We start from the raw sequence: 22,064 nt of genomic DNA, 5'->3' as shown, positions 1-22,064 counted from the left end.
TTTCTTTTTTTTTGTTCCACAACCCACTAGCAATATCAATCCGTCCATTTTTCAAACTGCTAGTCTTTAAAAGAAAATGTATCAGGGTGCCTTCCAACCTGTTCAGTTTGTACATATAAAAGTATACAGAGAAGCAGGAAACCAAGAGCACATAGGATTAGTTCCCTGTCATCCCAAGGGTTGAAACATAACATGACTGATTACGAATTTACTCTGCCTAATCTGATGCCAATGTCACAATACCCTATCCTGTTCAAACCTGTACTAAACTGAATCTACTTCTGCCCTGCCTTAAAATCTCATAACTACTGACATCACAGAGCCATGACTCTCCCTGTATCCGCTTTAACCAGGGGCATTTCTATCCTTTCATCATTACTGGGGCAAAGTGTCTCTATATTTCAATTGTTCTTAACCAGAGGAACGGGGCCCACTAGGTGCAATCTTCTAATGGGACCCCAAGATGACTTACAATGACTTAAAATAAGACAAAACAAACATTTGATACATTATAATCACTTTATTTTTTATATGTTCCAGTTATGCAAAGTTATAAAATAAAAATAATAATCCTTATTCCTTAATTGTTCAGTAAATCTCAAACAGCTGGAAAAGTCATAGGGCCGTTGAATATTGCTGAACGGGTAATGTTCATCTCCGTGGCTGAGGAGAGTTTTCGAGGGAATTCCTCCGGCTTGCCATCACCAGCTCCCTTGATAACAACACCCTGAGGACCCTGTTCCAGATCGGGGCAACTTCCAACCACCCTATTGACCTCCCAGACACCACAGGGCTGGACTGGAGGGAAACCTTGATTCGTTGTCTGGAGAGTGTTGGGTCCCAGTCTGGAACCAAGCCCATCTCTGAGTCCATTCCAGAGTCTTGTCCCGTCCCGTCATGGCCGCCATTCCAGAGTCTCGTCCTGTCCCGTCATTGCCACCATTCCGGAGTCTCATCCAGTCCTGTCATGGCCGCCATTCCAGAGTCTCGTCCTGTCCCACAATGTCCGCCCTTTCAGAGTCTCACCCCGTCCCGTCATGTCCGCCATTCCAGAGTCTCGTCCCAAGGTGGCCGCCATTCCAGAGTCTTGTCCCAAGATGGCTGCCGCCGCGCCTGATTCTCCTGTCCCCCTCCTCGTCCAGAATCCAGAGAAATTGGACTTAATAGATTTCGATACTGAAATACCCTGTCTTCCGCCATCATATGTATTATCTGTCTGCCCGTAACTGTCTGTCAGTCCCAATATGGCCTCGCCACGGGTCTGCCAGTCTCTAGCTCCATCGTGGTCGGTGGATCCCCGATCTCCGCCTCCGGCCTCCGCAACCAGGACTCCACCTCAGCCCGTCGGCCCATTAGCTCCACCTTGGCTCCTACCTTACTCATCTCCATCGTGGCCCATCAGTCCACCAGCTCCGCCAGGCTCCCTTGTCTCTCTGGCTCCGCCTTGGTCATTCGTCGACCTGCCCTCGCCTCAGGACTACACTCCTCCAGCTTCGCCTCGTCCCTCTGGCTCCATTGGGCTCCTCACTCCCTCCAGCTCCACCGTGGTCCTCAGTCGTTCCGGCTCCACTGGGGCCCTCTGAATCCCCGCCTGTGCCTCGGTCACCAGAGCCGTTGGCATTGCCATCTCCCACCATCTACTCCACCCTGGTCTCCCGAGCTACCGGCACCACCTTGGAGGCTTCCCATTCTGTCAAAGCCACGCCCACGCCCTTGGATGTTTTACGGCGCGAGGATGCGCCTTCCGGGAGGGTGGGGTGCTGTCATGTTTCAGTTCATGTTTGGACTTTCAGTTTGTGTTTTGATTGGTTCCTGTTTTCCTTTGTTCTTTTTCCACCACTCATTTGTTTCTATGGTTACTGTCATTATGAGTTAATCTGTCCCGGCTGTGTCTGATTAATTATCTCGTTTCTGTTTGCTATTTAAGATGCACCCTTTCTTTCAGTCTTTGTCCAATGTCTGTTGTGTGTTTCCCCTGCCTTTCAGTTTGTTCCAGAGTATTACTATTAAAGGTTGAATTTGCATCTGTAATGGAGTCTTCAGTCTGTTCCTGAGATAACCACAGTGTGAGAGTAGCAGGTAACAAAATTTGCAAGAAAATTTGGGTTAACATTGAAAGCCATGTTGAGGATGTCACTGTGAGTATTTAGACAACTAACATTTAACACTGTTCCAGCTTTTAACTTCAAAAGATGTTAACAGAAGTTTAAAAAAGGCGAAATGGAATATACTGAGGTCCAGCATTTCAGTCAAACTGTTTATGAAACAATCTCACTGCATTTTAATGCTAACTAGACTTGCCATAGTTTTAAGTATCCTGTGTTTTCTGTAGTCACTGACTACTGTGAGAAGACCTATCACAGACGGCTGAACGGAAGACCAAGTTTTTGCTGATCAAGACAAATAAAGGCTAGATTCAGTTGTGTGATAGTCAGACATAAAAGATGAGCATCTGGCTGATGATGATCGGGGTATCTCTCACTGTGGGAACAGGTAAAGAGATTTTACTCATTTTGTAATGAAGCAGTTTGTTAAATAAGAATTTTAGTCTCTAGAAATATACTTCTAAATTCATTCAAAATCAAGTTGGTAACACTTTATTTCAATAGTCCACTTTAGACATTCTACTATAACTAACTATAAGTAACTTGTCATCTACCTACCAGTCATTAGAGTATTAGTAGACTGTCTGCTTAATATCTGCTAACACTTTATTCTGATGGTCTCCCAACATACCGACTATATGTCAACTTATTCTACTAACCGTATCCTAACTGTCTACTAAAACTACTAAAATGAAAGTTATTTGACATGTAGTTGCAAATGAATGAGTTGGTTGGCATGTACAAAAGTTACAAAGATACTTATAGTTAGTAGAATGTCTAAAGTGGGCTATTGAAATAAAGTGCAACCATCAAGTTTATTTAAATGTACTAATGTGCTTCAAAGGTTAACATTAATATTTAATCTGCGAGTTATATTTGTTTGCATATTTGTATTTTGTAAGTATTTTATGAAAATACTGGTTGCAAACATTTATATACTTTTAAACATTTTTAGCAAACATTGGTAGGCGGGTCGGCATGATAATTTTGTAGTTATTAAAAATGAAATGCTTCTTTACGTTGTTCAAAAATCTGCTGTATAAAAGCCCCAAGAGTCAGAAGTATTAACATAAACATTACAATATTTCTCATCTAGGGACAAAGCCGTTCATTGTGACACAGTGGCCGACCGTTGCTGAGGTGATGGCTGGAGAGGACGTAATTTTAAAGTGCAACATTGCGGAGTTGTACTCCCCATGTTCCACGGTGGCTTGGCTGAGAGTCATTCCTGAGAATGCAACAATCAGCCTCACTGACAGAATTCAAATTGATCCTCATCACTTGTCCGACCAGTGGACCGGCACTTGTACTTATGTTATCACCAATTCAACAGTGCATGACTCCAGTATGTACTATTGTGCAGCTGTGCAAAGCCGCTTTGCTCACATTGGCAATGGCTCCAGGGTTGTTGTGAAAGCCAAAGGTGAGTCTAATTAATAATAATAATAATAATAATAATAATAATCTCTTATTGTGAATTAATAATTTTGTATAAACAAAATAATAATGGCATTTTTGTCTTCTGTGTACATATATTACTAATATATATGTACACAGAAGACAAAAATGCCATTATTGGTGGCACCACCAGGTCAACTGTACAAAAGGACTTTAAGAAAATAAATGTATGGCATTTTTTGTCATTTACTCCATAAAATGAGTGGGTAAGTATATGAAGTTTTATGAACTTTTTAACGAGATTTAATAATGCCATTTATATCCAGGATTAAATATTTACCTAGAATCAATCATTTTTCAGTTTTTGAATATAATGTTACATTTCTTTTTTAGTTTTTACATGCTGAATTATCCTTGACTCCCATTTATACACTCACTCTTAAAAATAAAGGTTCCAAAAGGTGTTTTTATTTTGTAGTAGTACAATAGAAACAGCATTTTGCCTTCCCTAAATAACCTTTCAGTCAACATTTCTGAAAAAATAACTTTTTTTATTTTCTTAGTGTGAAGAACATTTTAATAATCAAAATAACTTTTTTCCATAATAAAGAATCTTCAGTGCAATGGAAAGATTCCATTGATATTAAAGGTTTTGATGGAACCATCAATGCCAATAAAGAACCTTTATTTTTTTAGAGTGTAGACTATGTGCCTCACACTTTTAATACAACTGATTTACAGTAAACCCATTGAATAGCAACACAACGTTCTAAAGTCTTTCATTGATGCTTAGTATTTCTCTCCATTATAACCAAATGTTTCTCCCAATCTCTTTCCAGAACACACTGTGTTTCCTGTTATTGATATTCTGACACCGCTGATCCCAGACGGTTCTTTAGTCCCTCTTCATTGTGTTGTGACTGGCGTTGAGTCTTCTCAGATTCATATGTCCTGGGTTGTAGAGAGGAGAAAAGAGAAAGGACAGGCAGTTTTGACACATGGGAATGATGGTGGCATCCAGATCACCAGGAACCAAATCCTGATCACTGCTGAGGAGTGGGACAGAAAGGTGAAGTGCGTGTGTGTGGTGAAGTTTAGAGGACAGCTCTATACCAAGACCCTTCAGCGACATGGTACAGTATAATATCTCTAAAATATACACTACGGTTTAAGAGTTTGGGATTCATCGGGGGGATTCCGATGAAAAATATTCATCGGTGCTACTTCTTTCAACATTGATAATAATAAACAACAAGTTGAGCTGCAAATCAGCATTTTAGAATGATTTTTGAAGGATTATGTAACACTGAAAACTGGAGTGATGGCTGCTGAAAATCTGCTTTTTTACAGGAATAAATTATATTTTCAAATATATTGAAGTACAAAATAGTTATTTTAATTGTAATAATCTTTCACTTTTTTGATCAAATAAATCCAGTCTTTGTGACCCCAAAATTTTGAACGGTAGTGTTTAATTAGTTCATAAAATTGATTTATTCATTGTTTTTAATTTAATTTTTTATTGAATATTCTGTTTTTTTTCTATTTTTTTTTTCTAATGTACTCTTCCATATTTTCTCTCTCTGCAGATCCATCAAATGTGTGCTATGCTGTAAAATACATATATCTGTCTCTCTGCTTCATTTTTGGTCTCCTGTTTCTGATAACAGTGATTGTTTATGTTTATAAACTGGGACGAAAAACTTTTGTGATGATGTGTCTGTGCAAAAACCTATCCTCTTGTTCAGTCTGACATTTCCCATCACTGTTTCCAAACGCTCTACCAGATGCCCCAAGAAAACAACAAACGGTGCTAATATACGCTCACCATGTGATGTAAGACGAAAAATTATAGTCTTAACCTTTGTCTCCATAATGAAATCCCAAATGGCCAGACAGTAATTCATCTGTTATGAATCCTTAAAATACTTGTGTTTGGGCACAAAATAGTGTACAGCGTACATTTGTAAATGTGTGTACTGTGCATATATGAATAAATAGTGCTCATAAACGGCTGTTGAAATAATATTCTCAAGTGAAAAGTGTAGAGGCTTGAACCCGGAAACAGTATTCCTTACATCATGACTTAACAAGCGGATATTCAAAGAGTTGTCTATCTATATTTTGCTTTGACAAACGTTTTATTCGTCAAACTTATTTTGGTGTTTGGCATTGCTGTACATCAGTGGAAAGATGGCAATAGTTATAAATTGGCATATCTATTTGCAGGAAGCATGTTTCATGAGTAATTGTAATCTTTTTGCTTCAGATTTTTATTGATGTTTATTTGATGTTTTGTGTTATTTTGTGAAATGTCAGTTAATTGAAAGGATAAATTTAGACTTTCACCCAATCTGGGCTGAACTTTGTTAATTCCACAGCATAATATTTTTAAAAGTAATTTAAATATATAAATTTCTATATAGAAAGTGTCAGTCGTGTGTTTCTGAATGGCAAATGTAATTATTAGGAACAAAGAACCAGCAATAAAGAGATATTGTGCCTTATGTGATTTCGGTTGTGTGGCAGGGTCACAGACAGGAAGTGATGTTTTCTTTCCTTCAGTGTTTTGTTTTTCTGTGTCCTCTTTATTGTGTGGTTGCATGCACCACACGAGCAAAATTATGATGAGGACCTCATCTCATATTTACTAATGTCCAAACTTTGCTTTGTCAGCGGAAAAACTTCAGTCTCAAAAGTATGGCAATGAAACCTCAGAGATGCATAATTCTAACCATGAAGTGTTTGGGGGAGGAACAGAATTGCTGATTTTGTTGAAATGAAGTAGGGCACAAGTATGTGCCACACTGCTTTAGTCTAAGATTGCATTCATGTATTTGGTAATTATGATCTTATGTGTTAAATAAATGTCATGCGTTATGCATAAAAAATGCAACAGAGATTGCCTGATTTTGCCACTTTACTTATCCACCCAGAATTCGTTCAGCTCTCATGTGAAATTCTTTCAGGTTTAAAGTATGCCTTGAAAAACTATGATGTCCAGTTTCTGTCAAATATAATATAGTTACAGTCATTACACGTATCACATTATTTATTTTAGCAATATCGTACAAGAAAGACTGCTGTCATTCCGGATGTAAGTATGAGGCCACAGGTTCATAGCTGTGCTGATATTTATGATTGTGACTGTAAAATGTGTACTATATGCAGTAGTGCAATAGATATAGAGTAACGAACATTTATTGCCAGTTTTTTTCCATGGAAAATTTTGTCACGTGTATATGAATGGAAAACTTTACTAACCGCAGAAAAATAACAGTTCATGTTGCTGGCATATGAGGAGGGGTTTGCAAGGCTGGCAGACAATGGCAGACATCTTTGTGCATCTTGCATACAAATGCAAAGAAAAATGAGAATTTACTAACTAGCACAGACAAATAGTGTGCATTCAGATCAAAGCTTGCAACTTGGCGATCTATATAGAGTGAGCCACTCTATAAATGTTTCCCCTTGTTCAAACTGGACATTCAGACAGTACTGCAGCATTTTGTGAGGTCTTTTCTAGCATAAAAAAAAAAAAAAGTCTCTTATTTCCCCTCAACTTCAAAGCCATTGACTGGGTAAGAGACACATTTAGCTAATCTGCAATGAGGAAAAGGGAAATGGACTTTGAAGCAACACGAGCAGCTCACTAAAATGAGACATGACTGTGGTTTAGTGACCAAACTTTTGCCAGTTTCTGGTTAACTGAGGCCAAAGAGTATTCAGTCATCGCAGACAGAGCAATCTCAGTGTTGCTATCATTTTCCACAACCTGAGCTTTGATTTCTAGACTCTTACTTGCATATGTCACAGTGTGAAAAGGACCCAAAAGCGAATGCTAGTTGCAGAGGTTTATTGAGGATCAGATAAAAGACAAAAATAGGCTGTCTAGGCGGACGCATAACAGGACAATGAAACTGAAAAGGACCAGGCTGCAACCTGGCAGGGTGAAAGGCACAGGTAGTTGCTGTCAGGAAGAGATGATGAGCACTGACTCCACTTGGTGGACACAGCAGCACAGACTAGCAGGCTTAGCACAGGATAACAGGTGATATCTCTTGTCTGATGCACACACACGGAAGGAATTAGATAAAGGTAACTCACAATGATGAGGCGTCTGTAACAGACATGAATGAACAAATAATAAACCAACAAAGAGGGGAGAAGAACTCAAGATCTAAATAGCAAGAAGATTAGGGCAAATGGGAAACGGGTGTGGGAAGATGAGCGAGGGTGCGAACGCAGATTACGTTGTGCGAGAGCGCATGTGAAGGAGAGGGAGAATGGAAACGCTGATATAGATTGTGTTCAGCTGTGCGAGAGCGCACGTGCAGGAAAGGTAGAAGAGAAACAAGCTAAGGAATCATACTTGACTCCTGACAGAGAAAGGCTGACCAGGAGCTCTGTGTGTTTTTATTTCCTTATGTCTGAAGGAAAGAAAAAATCACTTCCTGTCTGTGACCCTGCCACACAACCGAAACTTGTCACATAAGGCACAAAATCTCTTTATTGCTGGTTCTTTGTTCCTAATAATTACATTTGCCATTCAGCAACACACGACTGACACTTTCTAGGCTATAGAAATATATATATATATATATTTAAATTCCTTTTAAAAATATTATGCTGTGGAATGAACAAAGTTCAGCCCAGATTGGGTGAAAGTCTAAATTTATCCTTTCAATTAACTGACATTTTACAAAAGCTCTGTGTGCATCAATTCCAGCCACGATATCATCTTTGCGTTCATTGAAACAAACTCAAGTTTCAGATTAAATGTGAATAGCCTACTACTTTTGATGTGCCATTAAAACATGCCATTTGAAGAGTTGCAATGCCTGTTTGTGCATTTTGCCCACCACCGTGGACAGACAGGAAAAGGTGTGTGACATGTCAGACTCTGCACATTTCTCTCAGTTGCTTTGGCCTGTAAAGTCTTCAGACAGCATGCATGACCTCCTTTTTCTTGTCTTGTTCTGGTTAATTTCGCCACACGGTAAGCTACAACAGTATTTTCCTCTTCATTTATGCATTTTAGTACATTTGTAACTAAAACTAGTAGGCTAATTGGTAAGACCATCAAAGTAGCATTTATGATATTGTTTAATTTTTCACATTTTGAGGTCTGAATCCCTTTGCAGCGATGGCGGGAACGGTTTATCAGTTTCCCCCGTCAGTGAAAGTAAAATCGGGGGATACAGTGACCATGCACTGCCAACTCAATGAGGTGCAGTCATTCTGTCACACAGTGGCCTGGGTCCGAGTAAATCCAGTGAGTGGAATAATAGACATTCTGCAGGATGCAAACATCCCTCCTCAGACTAAAGATGAGGTTGAAAACCCAGTGTGTCAGGCTTCCATCAACAACGCAGCGGTACAGGATTCTGGGACATATTACTGCATCGCTACAGACCGTGAGCATATGTACCTTGGGAATGGCACAGCTGTCACTGTACATGGTACTGTATTAGAACATGGTGGTACTCAACGTTTATGTTGATAAGAAAGCTCAGGTTTTAATTATATAATTATGTTTCAAACCTTTTGTTAGTTTATCTCATTAAAATTGCATCTCTCTTTCTTCTTGCAGCTGACAGCACTGTTATGCCGTCTGTTGATATCATGGCATTTACCAGCAGCAACAACCACGACTCTACAGTCACTCTTCAGTGTACGGTCGAGGGATCTGCTCCATCACAGATCTTTGTGTACTGGCTCATAGGTAGTAGAAAAGAAAATGGACAAAATTTGGTCGTTTGGGAAGAAGGCGAAGAGAACTCTGTGAAAACTCTGAATAATTTAGCCATATCAGCTGAGGAGTGGAAGACTGAAGGACAGTACACCTGTGTTGTGAAGTTTGGTGGATGGATATTCAACACAACTCTTCACCATTATGGTAAATAACTTTTCATAATCCATATCCTCACTAAGTTAGCAAATGAAAGGTTTTGTTATCTGTCCAAAATGTTGATCAGTATGATTTATTGACAACTGATGCAAACTTTTTGATTCCTTTCTCACAATACTTTACATTTTCTTCTTTTCCTCAGATATTCAGGAGACTTGTTATCCTTTCATCTGTGTAACTAGATTTTTTGCACTTGTCGCTGCTCTTCTCTTTTTCATTACCTCATTAATTTTAGCAGGACACTTCTAAACCACAGATATTTTGTATTACAATATATGAACTGAAAAACATAAATATTTCTTGCATAAAGCTTGAATCAACTTTGCTTAGTTTGCATAGGTTTTATTTTTAAATTGGCAGGGATACATACTATATTATAAGACACAGCCTGCTGTATTAATGAACCTTTTGGATAATTATTTTCTTGTTATGTTTATGTGAGTACATTTTATGCAAATGTGAGAAGTAAAATAGTGAATGGGTGAGAATTTTCTGCATGTGAAAGATTACATTTGAATAAAGGCCTACCGCAACTTGGAACAAACATTCTAATGTGCCATCCAGTTTCTGCCTTCCAGTTTTTCAGTTAGAGTGCAATGTCAATAAGATGAAAAATATCTTTACAAATATAGGCACGAAAATCATGAATTCCCTTACGAAAAATACATTTATTCAAGTGTTCTATTAGTATACTTCTTTTAAACTAAAAATAAGAAAGTATACTTTCAGTCTACATTTTGTATACTTCTCAAAAATATAGCTACTTTATGTCCTTCTCAGAAATATACTTAAAATTACACTTAAGTGTACTTGACTTATACTGAGAGAAAAGTCCAAGTATATTTGGCTTGTACTTGTACTCAATCTTTTGATCGAGATATAAAAGTATAATTAGGTATTCAAAGTATACTTGGCTTGTAGTTGTGTTAACTCTTTTGATTGAGTAGCCTATTAATTATACTTTTTTTTTTACATAGTTTTTCATATACAGTCTTACGAAACTTACATTGTTTGAAAATATTGATTAGAGTATTGATATAAAACAGATATGTTTCTAATTCTGCGCATTTGAATTTTTGTGTAGGCTAGTCCACTGATAGTGTATAGGAATTTACTCTAATTCTACTTTTTCCAGCTATCCATGTTTTCACTGTTATACGGTAGGGGGCGACACATCTTCTAGTACAGAATCTCCGGATCAAAACACAGGAGAAGAAGAAGCTGAAACAAGTGATAGAAGATTGCTCACTCAAATGTAAAATAACGTGATAATCAAGCATTAAAAAGCGTGTAAATCAAAACTGCTTAATATTACCAAATGAAATGAGGCGTAATCCATGAAGAAAAAATGACTGTGAAGCTTTGGGGGTGTTGGACTCGATCTACTCAGGGATCTACTCCATCTGCGTTTTGATCGTTGTTCTGAATCAGATCAAGGCGTGTAATCTTTGACAAAAATGTGATTTTCTTAACTTTTTTTGTTTAAAATGTTGCCTTTCTTTATCAAACTTACCGACATTCAAGTGTTGATAAAAAGGATGCATGAAGCTAAAAAGTTAAAGGTATTCTTCAAGTATAAAAATAATGTCTACATTTGAACATAGTATAGCCTACTGCAAGTGCAAAAAAAATTATATAAATAGTGAACTATAAGTATAATGTTATGTTCACTTAAAGAAAACTAAACTAAAACTTAAACTAAACTAGTAGTTTACGGAGAGTACACTTCAGTGTGTACTTTCATAAACTAAAAAGATTACTTCTTGTATTAAAATAGTAAACTACTAGTATACTCATAAGTTCACTTGTAGTTCAGATGCATTACAAATGAGAAACCTAGTTGTGTACTTAAAGTTTACTACTGTTACACACTTATAGTAGCCTACACTTTAAATGTATACCTTTATATACTAAAAGTGGGCCAATTTAGTCCCAAGCAGTATTGAAATAGTACACTTACAAGTTTACTACAAGTACACATTGATATTAGTATACTTACTACTTAAAGTATACTTAAAAATATACTTGAACATTACTCAAGTATACTTCATAAAATTAACTTGAAGTATACTTCTTTTTCGTAAGGGTTATGAATAGTGATGTAGGCTACTTGTTTGTCCAAGAAAATGCAATAAGGCAGAAAGTAAAGAAATGACAAATACAAATGTGTTCAGATACATCACATTTGGTAAGAATAATAATTGATACGAATGTCTCCCTGTATACTGTCCATGCATGTCCAAAAGCTATACAAATCATTTATCAATGATCTGTTTATTAAAATTAAATCTAAAAATACGGATTTTATTGTAGCAAATTCACCAATGATATTTTGACCAGAGTGGTGCTACTGATTAGAAATACACAAATGTTTCATTATCCTTCTTTATACCCAATATGTTTTATGTTTAATTATCCTTTATATCATATATCCTATATGTTTTATTATCCTATATTCTAAAAGAAGAACACCGGAAAATCTAGCAGGATTACTGCTATTGTAGCTGCAGTAGAACTGGGCTGTGGCAGCTGAAACAACATGGTTCTCAGTCACCAGCGCTTAGAACTCGTGAAGGGCCCTCGTGTGGTGAACACAAGGAATTGACCAACACGGATGTTTTTAACTTTGGGCGCTCCCTCATGTCGAGCATGATGTTGAGTAACATCTGCCTGCAAAACCAGAGGCTGCATTTTCAGGACTCCAGTTCTAGGACCGCATTTCTAGGACCCTAGGTTTTTAGTGACAACGCCACCTACCGAATTAGAGGACCAGCAAAGATGGATGACAATCAGAGTGTGAGTATCAAATGCGAATCAAATTTTATTTGTTTAACTTTAAAAACAATTGTGATGCATTTCATTGGAAAGTTAACATTGCCAACGTGATGGTGATTTGCTAAATAGTCTTGAATGCATAGCCATCATATATTAGCCTCTAATGCTGTAAAATGAATTGTTAGCACAATATAGAAGCGACGCGGCGCGCTCATTTTTCCAGGCGCGCCTCTGTTCATGGTTGCATAGCAACGACAGACTCCACGAGAGAGCAAGCGTTTGTGGAAAGGAGAAAGCGGTACGAACTGCGAAATTGATACCGAGAACCGTGGATTTTCACTGGTATTGGTACCGAATACTGAAATTTTACAGTGAAAAAAAACAACATTTGATTGATATCATTATTTTTGTATCATATATGTGTGTGCACTCTGTGGTAATTAAGATCTTTTAAATATGAAATTTAAAATTAGAGAGAAGAACATGTTCAGCTAAATGTTCCTTATTTAATTCACTTCTCTTTCTCTCTCTTAGGAGTTAGTGATGATGTTGTCCATGAAGGTCTGTCTATGTGGTTCACGTCATGAACAAATTTGTTTTTGTGTGTTCAAGTTCAGTTGTTATATATTATTTTGTAAAATATACACAATCTTAAATCTACCCCCAGAGTCATCCTTGTCTTCCCTCTGTACTTGAAAATGTGGTCGATCAAGTGACTGAAAAGACTATAACATGATTCCTTGTTTATTTTACTTGAGTTATTATGCTACTTAAGACCCAATAATTTCTCAACATTCCTAGGAACCAGGTTTAATTGCAATAAAGAAAGTAGTATTTGGGTGTAATAAAACTTTTAATAAAACTGTAAAACTCTAATGTAGTTAAAACTGGGTGGAAATACTGCCTTGGTGGCACTTTTTTCGGTCCTCCAAAACTAGGGTCCTGGAAATGCGTTCCTGGGACTGCGGTTCTCCGACTCGGTAGGTGGCGCTGTCACAAAAAACTAGGGTCCTAGAAATGCGGTCCTAGAACTGGGGTCCTGAAAATGCGGCCTCCGGGACTGCAGACGGATAATATTGGCTCATGTCGGCTAGTAGTGTCACGGCGCGCACACGAAAGGGTGGATTCCAAGTGCAGCTTTATTTTGGGTAATTCTTAATCATATCCACAAACAGGTAAAAGGTCATAATCCATGTAAATCAGTCCAAAATAAGAAACAAACAAACAAACAAACAAACAAACAAACAAACAAACAAACCAAAACAGACTCTGAGATGCGGGTGACACAATACAAGGACTGAATACCAGTGACTAAAACAGACAGGGTATAAATAGACAGACACTTAACAAGGTGAGTGGGAACAGCTGAGTGCAATAATCAAAGATGAGTCCGACAAGGTGATGGGGATTGTAGTTCATGAGTGAATGACACCGTGGGGGAAGAGGACCTCTAGTGGCTACCCAGGGAACATCACCCAGACACTGTGACAAGTAGGCCTACAATAGTGACATACGCTGAATTTAAGAAAAAAGTATTCCATGCATCAGAAACCCATGCATTTAACAACACGTGAAACAGCCAAGACATTATGATTTCAATAACAGGAATCCAATAAAAACTAAATTAATACATTCTTTGGGATTTTGTTAGAATTGTATATTTCTCATGAATTTATTATTGTTATCATCATCGTCATCATCAATGTCATTATTATTATTACTATTATTATTATTAATGAAATATTTTAGACAAACTTTCTTTGCACAAGATTTGATTGGCTAATGGCTACGTCAGGCGCATGGTCGATGGGATTGGGATCTTTGAATGAGTGAGTTTTGAACGCTAGGCTACAGGACGGCTTCGGAACTCTTAAAAATAGCGCACAAATCATATGTTGCTGCTCTCTCACTCACTTTACGAGGCTGCTCGGAAGCCTCAGAATTCTATTTAGATCACAGTTCTTTCCCAGTGTACATGGAGGAGGGAAGGAATTTGAATGCAACTTTGGACCGCCTTATGCCTCCACACAGGTGGGTTTATTAGGCTATATTATGTTAAATGTGTCTCTACATAATATTTATATACAGATATATACCAAGTTTGGGAGTACAAGGATGCCAACATGCTATGCTTATCATAAGATTTGACTAGCTAAAGTACAACTATTCTGACAATATACCTATCAACAGTATATATTTGTACCAACAGTATATATTTGGTTTTGTGTGGTGTTAGTCATACGTTTTGCAACCTGGCCACTTGTCACCATATTCTGCTTAAAGGGGTCCTATAATGCCCTTTTACAAAGTCTGGATTTTGTTTTTGAGGTGTAATAGATTAGGCTTTCATGCTTGATTGTTCAAAAAACACTTTATTTTTCACGTATTTTACATTATTACAGCATCTCTCTCACCAGTCTGCCTCGAACGTGCCGTACAGTTCCTGTTTCGATGAAGCTCTTCCTCCCGAAATACAAAATGTGCTGTGATTGGTTAGCTGCCCCAGTGTGCTGTGATTGGCACCGCTTAGCGTGTCTTCGGGAAATGTCACGCCCCTTCATAACATCAAGTTCTGCTCTGGTGTAAATATTAAGGATGGCAAACAGCCTTACAAAAGCGAGCGCTTACAAAAGCTACAGTAAACACTAAATCAACACTAATGTTGGCTAGCAGGCGAGCGGAGCCAAACAACTTTGCCCTTTGTTTACATTATAGCAACAACATAACACTTATAATTGGAACTGTTAATAGAGAATGCAACAACCAATAATAAGACATACTTACAAGTTGTGATCCACAAACAACAGGTTGTCCCAACAAAGTAGGAACTGCTCCATTTCAGTTGAAGCTTTTGTGCATAGCCTGCAATGTACTCTCTTAGGTTCTGGAAGCTGTCCTCCGTAAAATGTGCAGCACACAGATAAACGTTGGGGTCAGGGGTGGATTTATGGGTGGGCCTGAGTGCTCTCGTGCCCACCCAGATTGACCGGTGGCCCACCCAATCAGATTAATAAAAACAATTAAAAACAATTCTTTTAATAATAATAATTAATTAATTAATAATTTCATTTCAATAGTTTCCTGAGGACATTTATGTACAGTAGCTACGAAAAATAGCTACAAAAGAAAAATATTATGTCGGCATATCACCTGTCAGTCCAGTGATGCTATCACGCAACACCGCTCTCCGTGCGCACACTGACTTAACGTTGTGATAGTCTACATGCGAGTCGCGTAACAGACAGATGAGGTTTAAAGCAGCCGGGGGCTGACTGACATGAGTACAAGGCATAGGCCTATTTAAATTCACTACCGAAGCACCGATCTGCTTCTATAGTTGACATATTTATCAGGCGTGTACATAGGCGTAATTTGCCAGGGTCGATATTGTCCCCACCACTTTTTAAAACATCTTGCGGCATGAATGTACCAATTCTACAAATAAATAAAACATCTCCAGTTAACTAGCAGAGCATTCATTTCGTTCGTTTTTTAAATAAGAGACGATCTAGCGCTGAAATGTGTTTTTTAAATCAAGTGATCAAAGTGCTCGTTGCCGCTGCGATCAGTGACGCGGATACAGTGTTTTCTTGTGTGGCTCGCACACGCCGCACTATTTTCACTCGGATGCGCGCTTCAATCCGTTGCGGATACTCTATTCGTTCTGGTGAAATCACAAAACATAATGTATTGACATACAACCACAAACCACTGATGAACATAATCGGTTTTGATGAGGAAAAAAAACTATACGAGTAAAAAAAAACTATATGAGTGCGGATTAGAACCCAGAACCTCTAACACGGTTGGCGAAAGTTCGACCACTGGACCATTAAGGTATACGTTATTCATATATGCGGATCTATGTATTTATTCACACGAAAATTCTCGGCACTGACAACATATATTAGGTTACATCTCATTAAACCCCATGTAGCCTACTATTTAAATCGATTGCTGGATATCGTAATGTTATTGTACATATATCTGATTTAGCAAAGTTACGCCACTGGGCGTGTATATAATCTTAAAAAACCGAGGCCCCTCCGTATATTCACCCGGCCCACCTATTAATGACGTTCTGTATCCGCCACTGGTTGGGGTTGCAATGTTCAGGAACAGAGTTTATAATAAATTTTAACCACTCTAAGTTCGTCAGCCTTAGGAAGGTCAAACAAATGAGTTTTGGAAAAGGGGTTGAAAAAACAGTGTCTCACATAGCAGCAGCTCAACCAGCACTTTTCTTTTTTTTTCTTCTTTTTTTTTTTTTTTGTTGCTTATTCCGTGGGCGGGGATTATTTGAATGAGTAACATAAATCCTGGAGAAAAATACATAGGCCTAGTCCTAAAGAGTCGTTCGTTGTAGTTCTACCAGAAAGACTCGGGAGATAGAACGATGTAAACAAAGCATTAATTTATTGACAGCCCAGCAATTATTTATAAAGTTCTTTGGCGTAGGCCCCGTCCATATAGTGATAATCCGAGGGTAGCGATCTGCATTTCCTGCCTGAAGACGAAGACAGGGGCGCAGCCGACCCCCTGGGAGGTAAGGACAGGACCATCCTGGTGGTGGTGGGGAGGATGGAGGTAATTGTTTGCGTCAGCGTCTGCGAACTCAAACATGTGTAAGTACCGATCTTTTATACAGCAGGTATTAGGACATGATTGGATAGATGTGAAGGTAATAAGTGACGTAGTAATTGAGTCTTCCTGGCAGAACTTATGCTAAAGCTTTATTTCTTGGAAAGTGAATTCTGTGAAATATCTCCCTTTGGAGTGGTCTTTGAGCTTTGCAACCTTGCAGATCTTTGTTATGCTCAAACAGGGACATTACACACTACTAACTAAAGATGAAAAAGTGAAAACGCATAATAGGACTCCTCTAAGTGCACACCGATTGTGTGATGCAATAATTTGTATGAGGATTTGCATGTTATTACATTTTGTTTTATTTTGGTGATAACTCTCACTGTGCTGTTTGCTTGTTGCATTTCTTGTCTGTTTCTGCAGTACTTTAGAAGAGAACACCGTAAGCTATGCTGATTTTCCTGCCGAGGCCAAGGTTCAAGAGTCACGATTCGCTAAGAGTCATATTCAGTACAGACAGGTATGGAAATTAATTTGGGATTGAGGAGTAATAGCAAGTTGTCATGAGAATGTCAGAAAGTCTCCGATTCGTTGATCTTACTTTTAGAGATTATGAGTAATGTTGTTCATTGAAGTGTAATTCCTTCAAGCTTTGGCAATCTTCTAATATATCATGTGTTTGAATGATGCAGACATTACCTGCAAAATACAAAACAAACCCCATGGTCTCTATATTTCAAGTTTTCCGAAACCGTATAAAAGCTTTGAACAGAGTGAAATATGAGTCGTTATTCACTGAAAATCGTCTCGGTTACGGATGAAACCCTCGTTCCCTGAGTGGGAACGGAGACGTTACGTCGGATGACGACGATTGGGGTTTCGCTTAGAAGCCTATCACCTTCGAGTATATAAAACGAGCCAATGGCAATGAAATGCCATGGGTCTGCGGAATTTGCATAGCGTAACTCCGCCCGCCGCAGGGGGTATATAAGGAAGTACGCTGCACAATGCAGACATGCCTTCGCTGAGGAGCCGAGACTGGCCCCAGGCGTTTTTCAGCGGTACAGCGGAAGTGGCAGGAAGACGTAACGTCTCCGTTCCCACTCAGGGAACGAGGGTTACATCCGTAACCGAGACGTTCCCTTTCGTGGTCACTCCGAGTTACGTCGGATGACGACGATTGGGGTTCCAGTCTAATCACGCCACCTCGGCTGTCTTCCAGTGCCCTGCGTAAGTCAGAGCTCCCTGTTGTGAGACTAGCACGAACGAAGGAGTCCTACTTAACACAGGGATACCAAGGTACACTGGGAAGCATATCTCCAGAGAGAAATATGCAATCATGCCCAGCCATTGATGGGGGGGACTTAGAATACACATATGACCCAGAGGGATGCATATGGAGAATCACTGGGGTGTCCAGCCGCAGGTGGAATTTTAAACCCCAGGGGTGGCAAGGTGGCTTGCCAAGGGAAAGACACACGCTCACAAGGAGACTTACAGTGGAATACACATGTGGGGGTCGCCCAGAGGGGGAACCATGCACATGGAGGCACCTAGTCAAGCGCAAAAGCTGCGTTATGGCAGATTGGCATAACTCAGGCGTTGACGTCACCAGTGCTGGAGGAACTCAGAGCTTATCAGACTCACCTGAGAGAATATCGCACGTATCCCGTCCGTGGAGAGGAATGGCGAGCAAGCGAAGACACCTGAGCAGAATCTAGCACCGGCTGGTTGAAGCGAGTACATGAGAAGAAACTGGCTCTACGCGGAGATTATAGAATCTCGCGAATGTGTTGGGTGTCGCCCAGCCTGCAGCTCTACAAATGTCTGTTAGCGAGGCGCCATGCGCTAGAGCCCAAGAGGAAGCCACACTACGTGTGGAGTGGGCTTTCACACCAAGGGGGCACGGACGACCTTGCTGCTGGTATGCCAAAGCAATGGTATCCACTATCCAGTGAGATAACCTTTGCTTTGAGAGAGCCTTTCCCTTCAGCTTCCCACCATGACAGACAAAGAGCTGGTCTGAGGTCCTGAAACACCGCGTTCTGTCTACGTAAGCACGGAGGGCGCGTACTGGACAGAGCAGTGCCAAGGCTGGGTCTGCCTCCTCCAAGGGCAGCGCTTGCAGGTTCACTACCTGGTCTCGAAAGGGTGTGGTAGGAACCTTGGGCACATATCCAAGCCGGGGTCTCAGGATCACGTGAGAGTCAGCCGGCCCGAATTCCAGGCACGCTTCGTCAACCGAAAATGCCTGCAGGTCCCCTACCCTCTTGATGGAGGCCAATGCAACCAGGAGCGCTGTCTTCATTGACAGGAACTTAAGCTCCACTGATTGCAAAGGCTCAAATGGAGCACTCTGCAGGGCAGTTAGAACCACTGAGAGGTCCCAAGAGGGAACGAGGGGAGGACGAGGAGGATTTAGTCTCCTCGCTCCCCTCAGGAACCTGACGATCAGGTCGTGCTTTCCCAGAGACTTACCATCAACTGCTTCGTGATGTGCGGCAATGGCGGCAACATACACTTTCAGGGTGGAGGGAGACAGCCTTCGCTCCAACCCTTCTTGCAGGAAGGAAAGCACGACACTGATCGGGCATTTCGTGGGTTCTTGATGTTTAGAAGAACACCAGTTGACGAAGAGGTTCCACTTCAACGCATAGGCATGTCTCGTGGACGATGCTCTAGCGGAAGTGATGGTAGCCACCACCGCAGGTGGTAGGGTACTCAAACCTGCCTCGTCCCATCCAGGAGCCACACGTGGAGGTTCCAAAGATCGGGACGAGGGTGCCATAAGGTGCCCCGTCCCTGAGAAAGGAGGTCCTTCCTCAGAGGAATTGGCCAGGGAGGTGCTGTCGCGAGGAGTACTAGTTCGGAGAACCAGGTCCGGTTGGGCCAATACGGGGCAACCAAAATGACCTGCTCCTCGTCCTCCCTGATCTTGCGCAAGGTCTGCGCAAGAAGGCTCACTGGGGGAAACGCATACTTGCGTAGGCCCCGCGGCCAGCTGTGCGCCAGTGCATCCGTGCCGAGCGTGCCCTCGGTCAGGGAATAAAACAGGTCGCAATGGGACGAGTCGTGGGAGGCAAACAGGTCTACCTGTGCGTCGCCGAACTGATCCCAAATCAGCTGAACCGTCCGGGGATGGAGTCGCCATTCTCCAGCGAGAGGCCGAACTCGAGACAGCTCGTCGGCCGCCTGGTTCAGGTGTCCCGGGATATAAATGGCTCGAAGCGACCTCAGATGCTTCTGACTCCATATGAGGAGGTGGCGAGCGAGTTGCGACATACGGCGGGAGCGTAGACCACCTTGATGGTTGATGTACGCTACTGTTGCGGTATTGTCTGATCGGACTAGTACGTGCTGACCCCTGAGCAGCGCATGGAAGCGGTGCAGGGCGAGACGTACAGCCAGCAACTCGAGGCAATTGACATGCCAAAGGCGCTGGGGTCCTGTCCAGGAGCCCGCGGCAGCATGACCATTGCACATGGCGCCCCAGCCCGTGTTGGAGGCATCTGTTGATACAACAACATGCCGGGAAACTCGTTCTAAGGGCACTCCGGCCCGTAGAAAACTGAGGTTCGCCCACGGGGTGAAGGTCTGACGGCAGGCTGGAGTCACTGGGACTTGGAGCGTGCTGTGTTGCCATGCCGACCTCGGGACTCGATCGCGAAGCCAAAGCTGAAGCGGTCTCATATGAAGCAATCCCAGCGGCGTTACTGCGGCTGCGGATGCCATATGCCCCAGGAGCCTCTGAAAAAGTTTCAGTGGAACCGCACTCTTGCCCTCGAACTGACGAAGACAAGTCAGCAGTGACTGCGCGCGCTCGCTCGTAAGCTGCGCGCACATGGCGACCGAGTCGATCTCCATACCGAGAAAAGAGATCCTCTGCACGGGGCAGAGTTTGCTCTTCTCCCAGTTGACCCGAAGGCCCAGACGAGCTAGGTGCCGGAGCACTAGATCCCTGTGTTCGCAAACCTGGTCTCGAGAGTGAGCTAGGATCAGCCAGTCGTCGAGATAGTTCAGGATGCGAACCCCGTGTTCCCGGAGGGGAACAAGGGCTGCCTCGACGACCTTCGTAAAGACGCGAGGAGACAGGGCTAGCCCGAAAGGGAGAACCGCGTACTGGTATGCCTGCCCCTCGAAAGCAAACCGTAGAAACGGTCTGTGTCGAGGTAAAATGGAGACATGGAAGTAGGCGTCCTTCAGGTCGATCGCTGCAAACCAATCCTGCGGCCGCACACACTGGAGGATGTGTTTGGCCGTTAGCATCTTGAACGGCAGCCTGTGAAGGGAGCGGTTCAAGACGCGCAGGTCGAGGATTGGCCGTAACCCACCGGACTTCTTGGGTACAATGAAGTAAGGGCTGTAGAAGCCGGACTTCATTTCGGCTGGAGGGACAATCTCGATCGCACCCTTCGCCAGTAGGGTGGCGACCTCCGCTCTCATGACAGGGGCATTGCCACCGATCATAGTGAAGCGGACTCCCCTGAAGCGGGGAGGAGATCTCGCAAACTGAATCGCGTAGCCGAGCCTGATGGTTCTCGCGACCCAGCGGGACAGTCTGGGAAGCTCTAGCCAGGCCTCCAGAAAGTGCACCAGCGGGGTCATACGAACCACAGACGTACCGTCGGTGGGGCAGCGAGGCGGAATGACCGGCACCGGCGAGGGTGGCATAGCGGCCCTGTGCGGGGGCACGGTCATTAACCGCGTCCTGCCAGAGGAGGCCAGGGGAGGGCGCGCGTCCCACGGGGGCGTGCTCTGGCAGGGGTCTGGCGACAGAGGGGGATGAGAGGAGCGTGGCCCGTGGGCGGCGCGTGCTGTCATCCCCCTCTGGGACAGAGGAGGGCGGCAGTGGCGGGACCCGAGGGTGGCGCGCACTGCGTCCCTCGGACTCTGTCGGCTCAGGATTGGGGAATTCAATTCTGTCTTCAACCACATCAGAGTACTGCTCGTCGTTGGACGAGCAGCGGGGAGTGGAGAACAAAAGATTCTCCCCCGGCCCTCCACCGGGGGAAGGAGTGGCCCCGCTACCAGCTCCTGGGACAGAATTGAAGCCAACCCTGAGCAGCCCGTCTCAGGAGCGCCGCTCGGCCTGGCGTTTAGCGGGCGGCGGGGCTGGAGAGGGCTGTGGCGCCTGCCTGCGGCTCCCTCCACAACGCGGCCCGGGTGAAGGTTGCTGCTGGGGCCGTGCGGGAGGGGCGGCCGCGGGAGGGCGCCCTCGGCGGCGAGCAGGCTGAGGATTCTGTGCCGACGGCTGAGCAGCGGAGCGTCGGGGCAGAATGTGCTTGATA

General features: G+C 42.3%; 2 protein-coding genes across 2 annotated transcripts; both read left to right on the top strand.

Moving 5' to 3' along the window:
• The first annotated feature begins 1,950 nt into the window (after positions 1-1,950).
• Positions 1,951-5,847, top strand: LOC311299332 (uncharacterized protein). Its single transcript, XM_084422851.1, has 5 exons — positions 1,951-2,079; positions 2,333-2,493; positions 3,202-3,528; positions 4,343-4,636; positions 5,093-5,847. The coding sequence occupies exons 2-5, from the start codon at positions 2,445-2,447 to the stop codon at positions 5,254-5,256; spliced, it is 834 nt and encodes a 277-aa protein (XP_084278977.1). The 5' UTR covers positions 1,951-2,079; positions 2,333-2,444; the 3' UTR covers positions 5,257-5,847.
• A 2,556-nt stretch (positions 5,848-8,403) lies between these two features.
• Positions 8,404-9,952, top strand: LOC311300481 (immunoglobulin lambda-1 light chain-like). Its single transcript, XM_084424776.1, has 4 exons — positions 8,404-8,502; positions 8,648-8,965; positions 9,097-9,402; positions 9,557-9,952. Exons 1-4 carry the CDS (start codon positions 8,454-8,456, stop codon positions 9,661-9,663), a joined length of 780 nt encoding a protein of 259 aa, XP_084280902.1. The 5' UTR covers positions 8,404-8,453; the 3' UTR covers positions 9,664-9,952.
• Positions 9,953-22,064: the final 12,112 nt, after the last annotated feature.

The sequence above is a fragment of the Rutilus rutilus genome, assembly GCF_951802725.1.
Source record: "Rutilus rutilus genome assembly, chromosome: 11".
In the NCBI taxonomy this organism is placed as follows: Eukaryota; Metazoa; Chordata; class Actinopteri; order Cypriniformes; family Leuciscidae; genus Rutilus; species Rutilus rutilus.
The sequence above is the reverse complement of the archived record's forward strand: the minus strand, read 5'-3'. Positions and strand labels throughout refer to the sequence as shown.

Bases quoted from the DNA above. Each gene is read 5' to 3' on its own strand.
- LOC311299332 (XM_084422851.1), top strand. From the start codon at position 2,445: ATGAGCATCTGGCTGATGATGATCGGGGTATCTCTCACTGTGGGAACA. The intron at 2,494-3,201 runs GTAAAGAGATTT...TTTCTCATCTAG, and splicing joins ATCTCTCACTGTGGGAACAG to GGACAAAGCCGTTCATTGTG. The intron at 4,637-5,092 runs GTACAGTATAAT...CTCTCTCTGCAG, and splicing joins CAAGACCCTTCAGCGACATG to ATCCATCAAATGTGTGCTAT.
- LOC311300481 (XM_084424776.1), top strand. From the start codon at position 8,454: ATGCATGACCTCCTTTTTCTTGTCTTGTTCTGGTTAATTTCGCCACAC. The intron at 8,966-9,096 runs GTACTGTATTAG...TTCTTCTTGCAG, and splicing joins CACAGCTGTCACTGTACATG to CTGACAGCACTGTTATGCCG. The intron at 9,403-9,556 runs GTAAATAACTTT...TCTTTTCCTCAG, and splicing joins CACAACTCTTCACCATTATG to ATATTCAGGAGACTTGTTAT.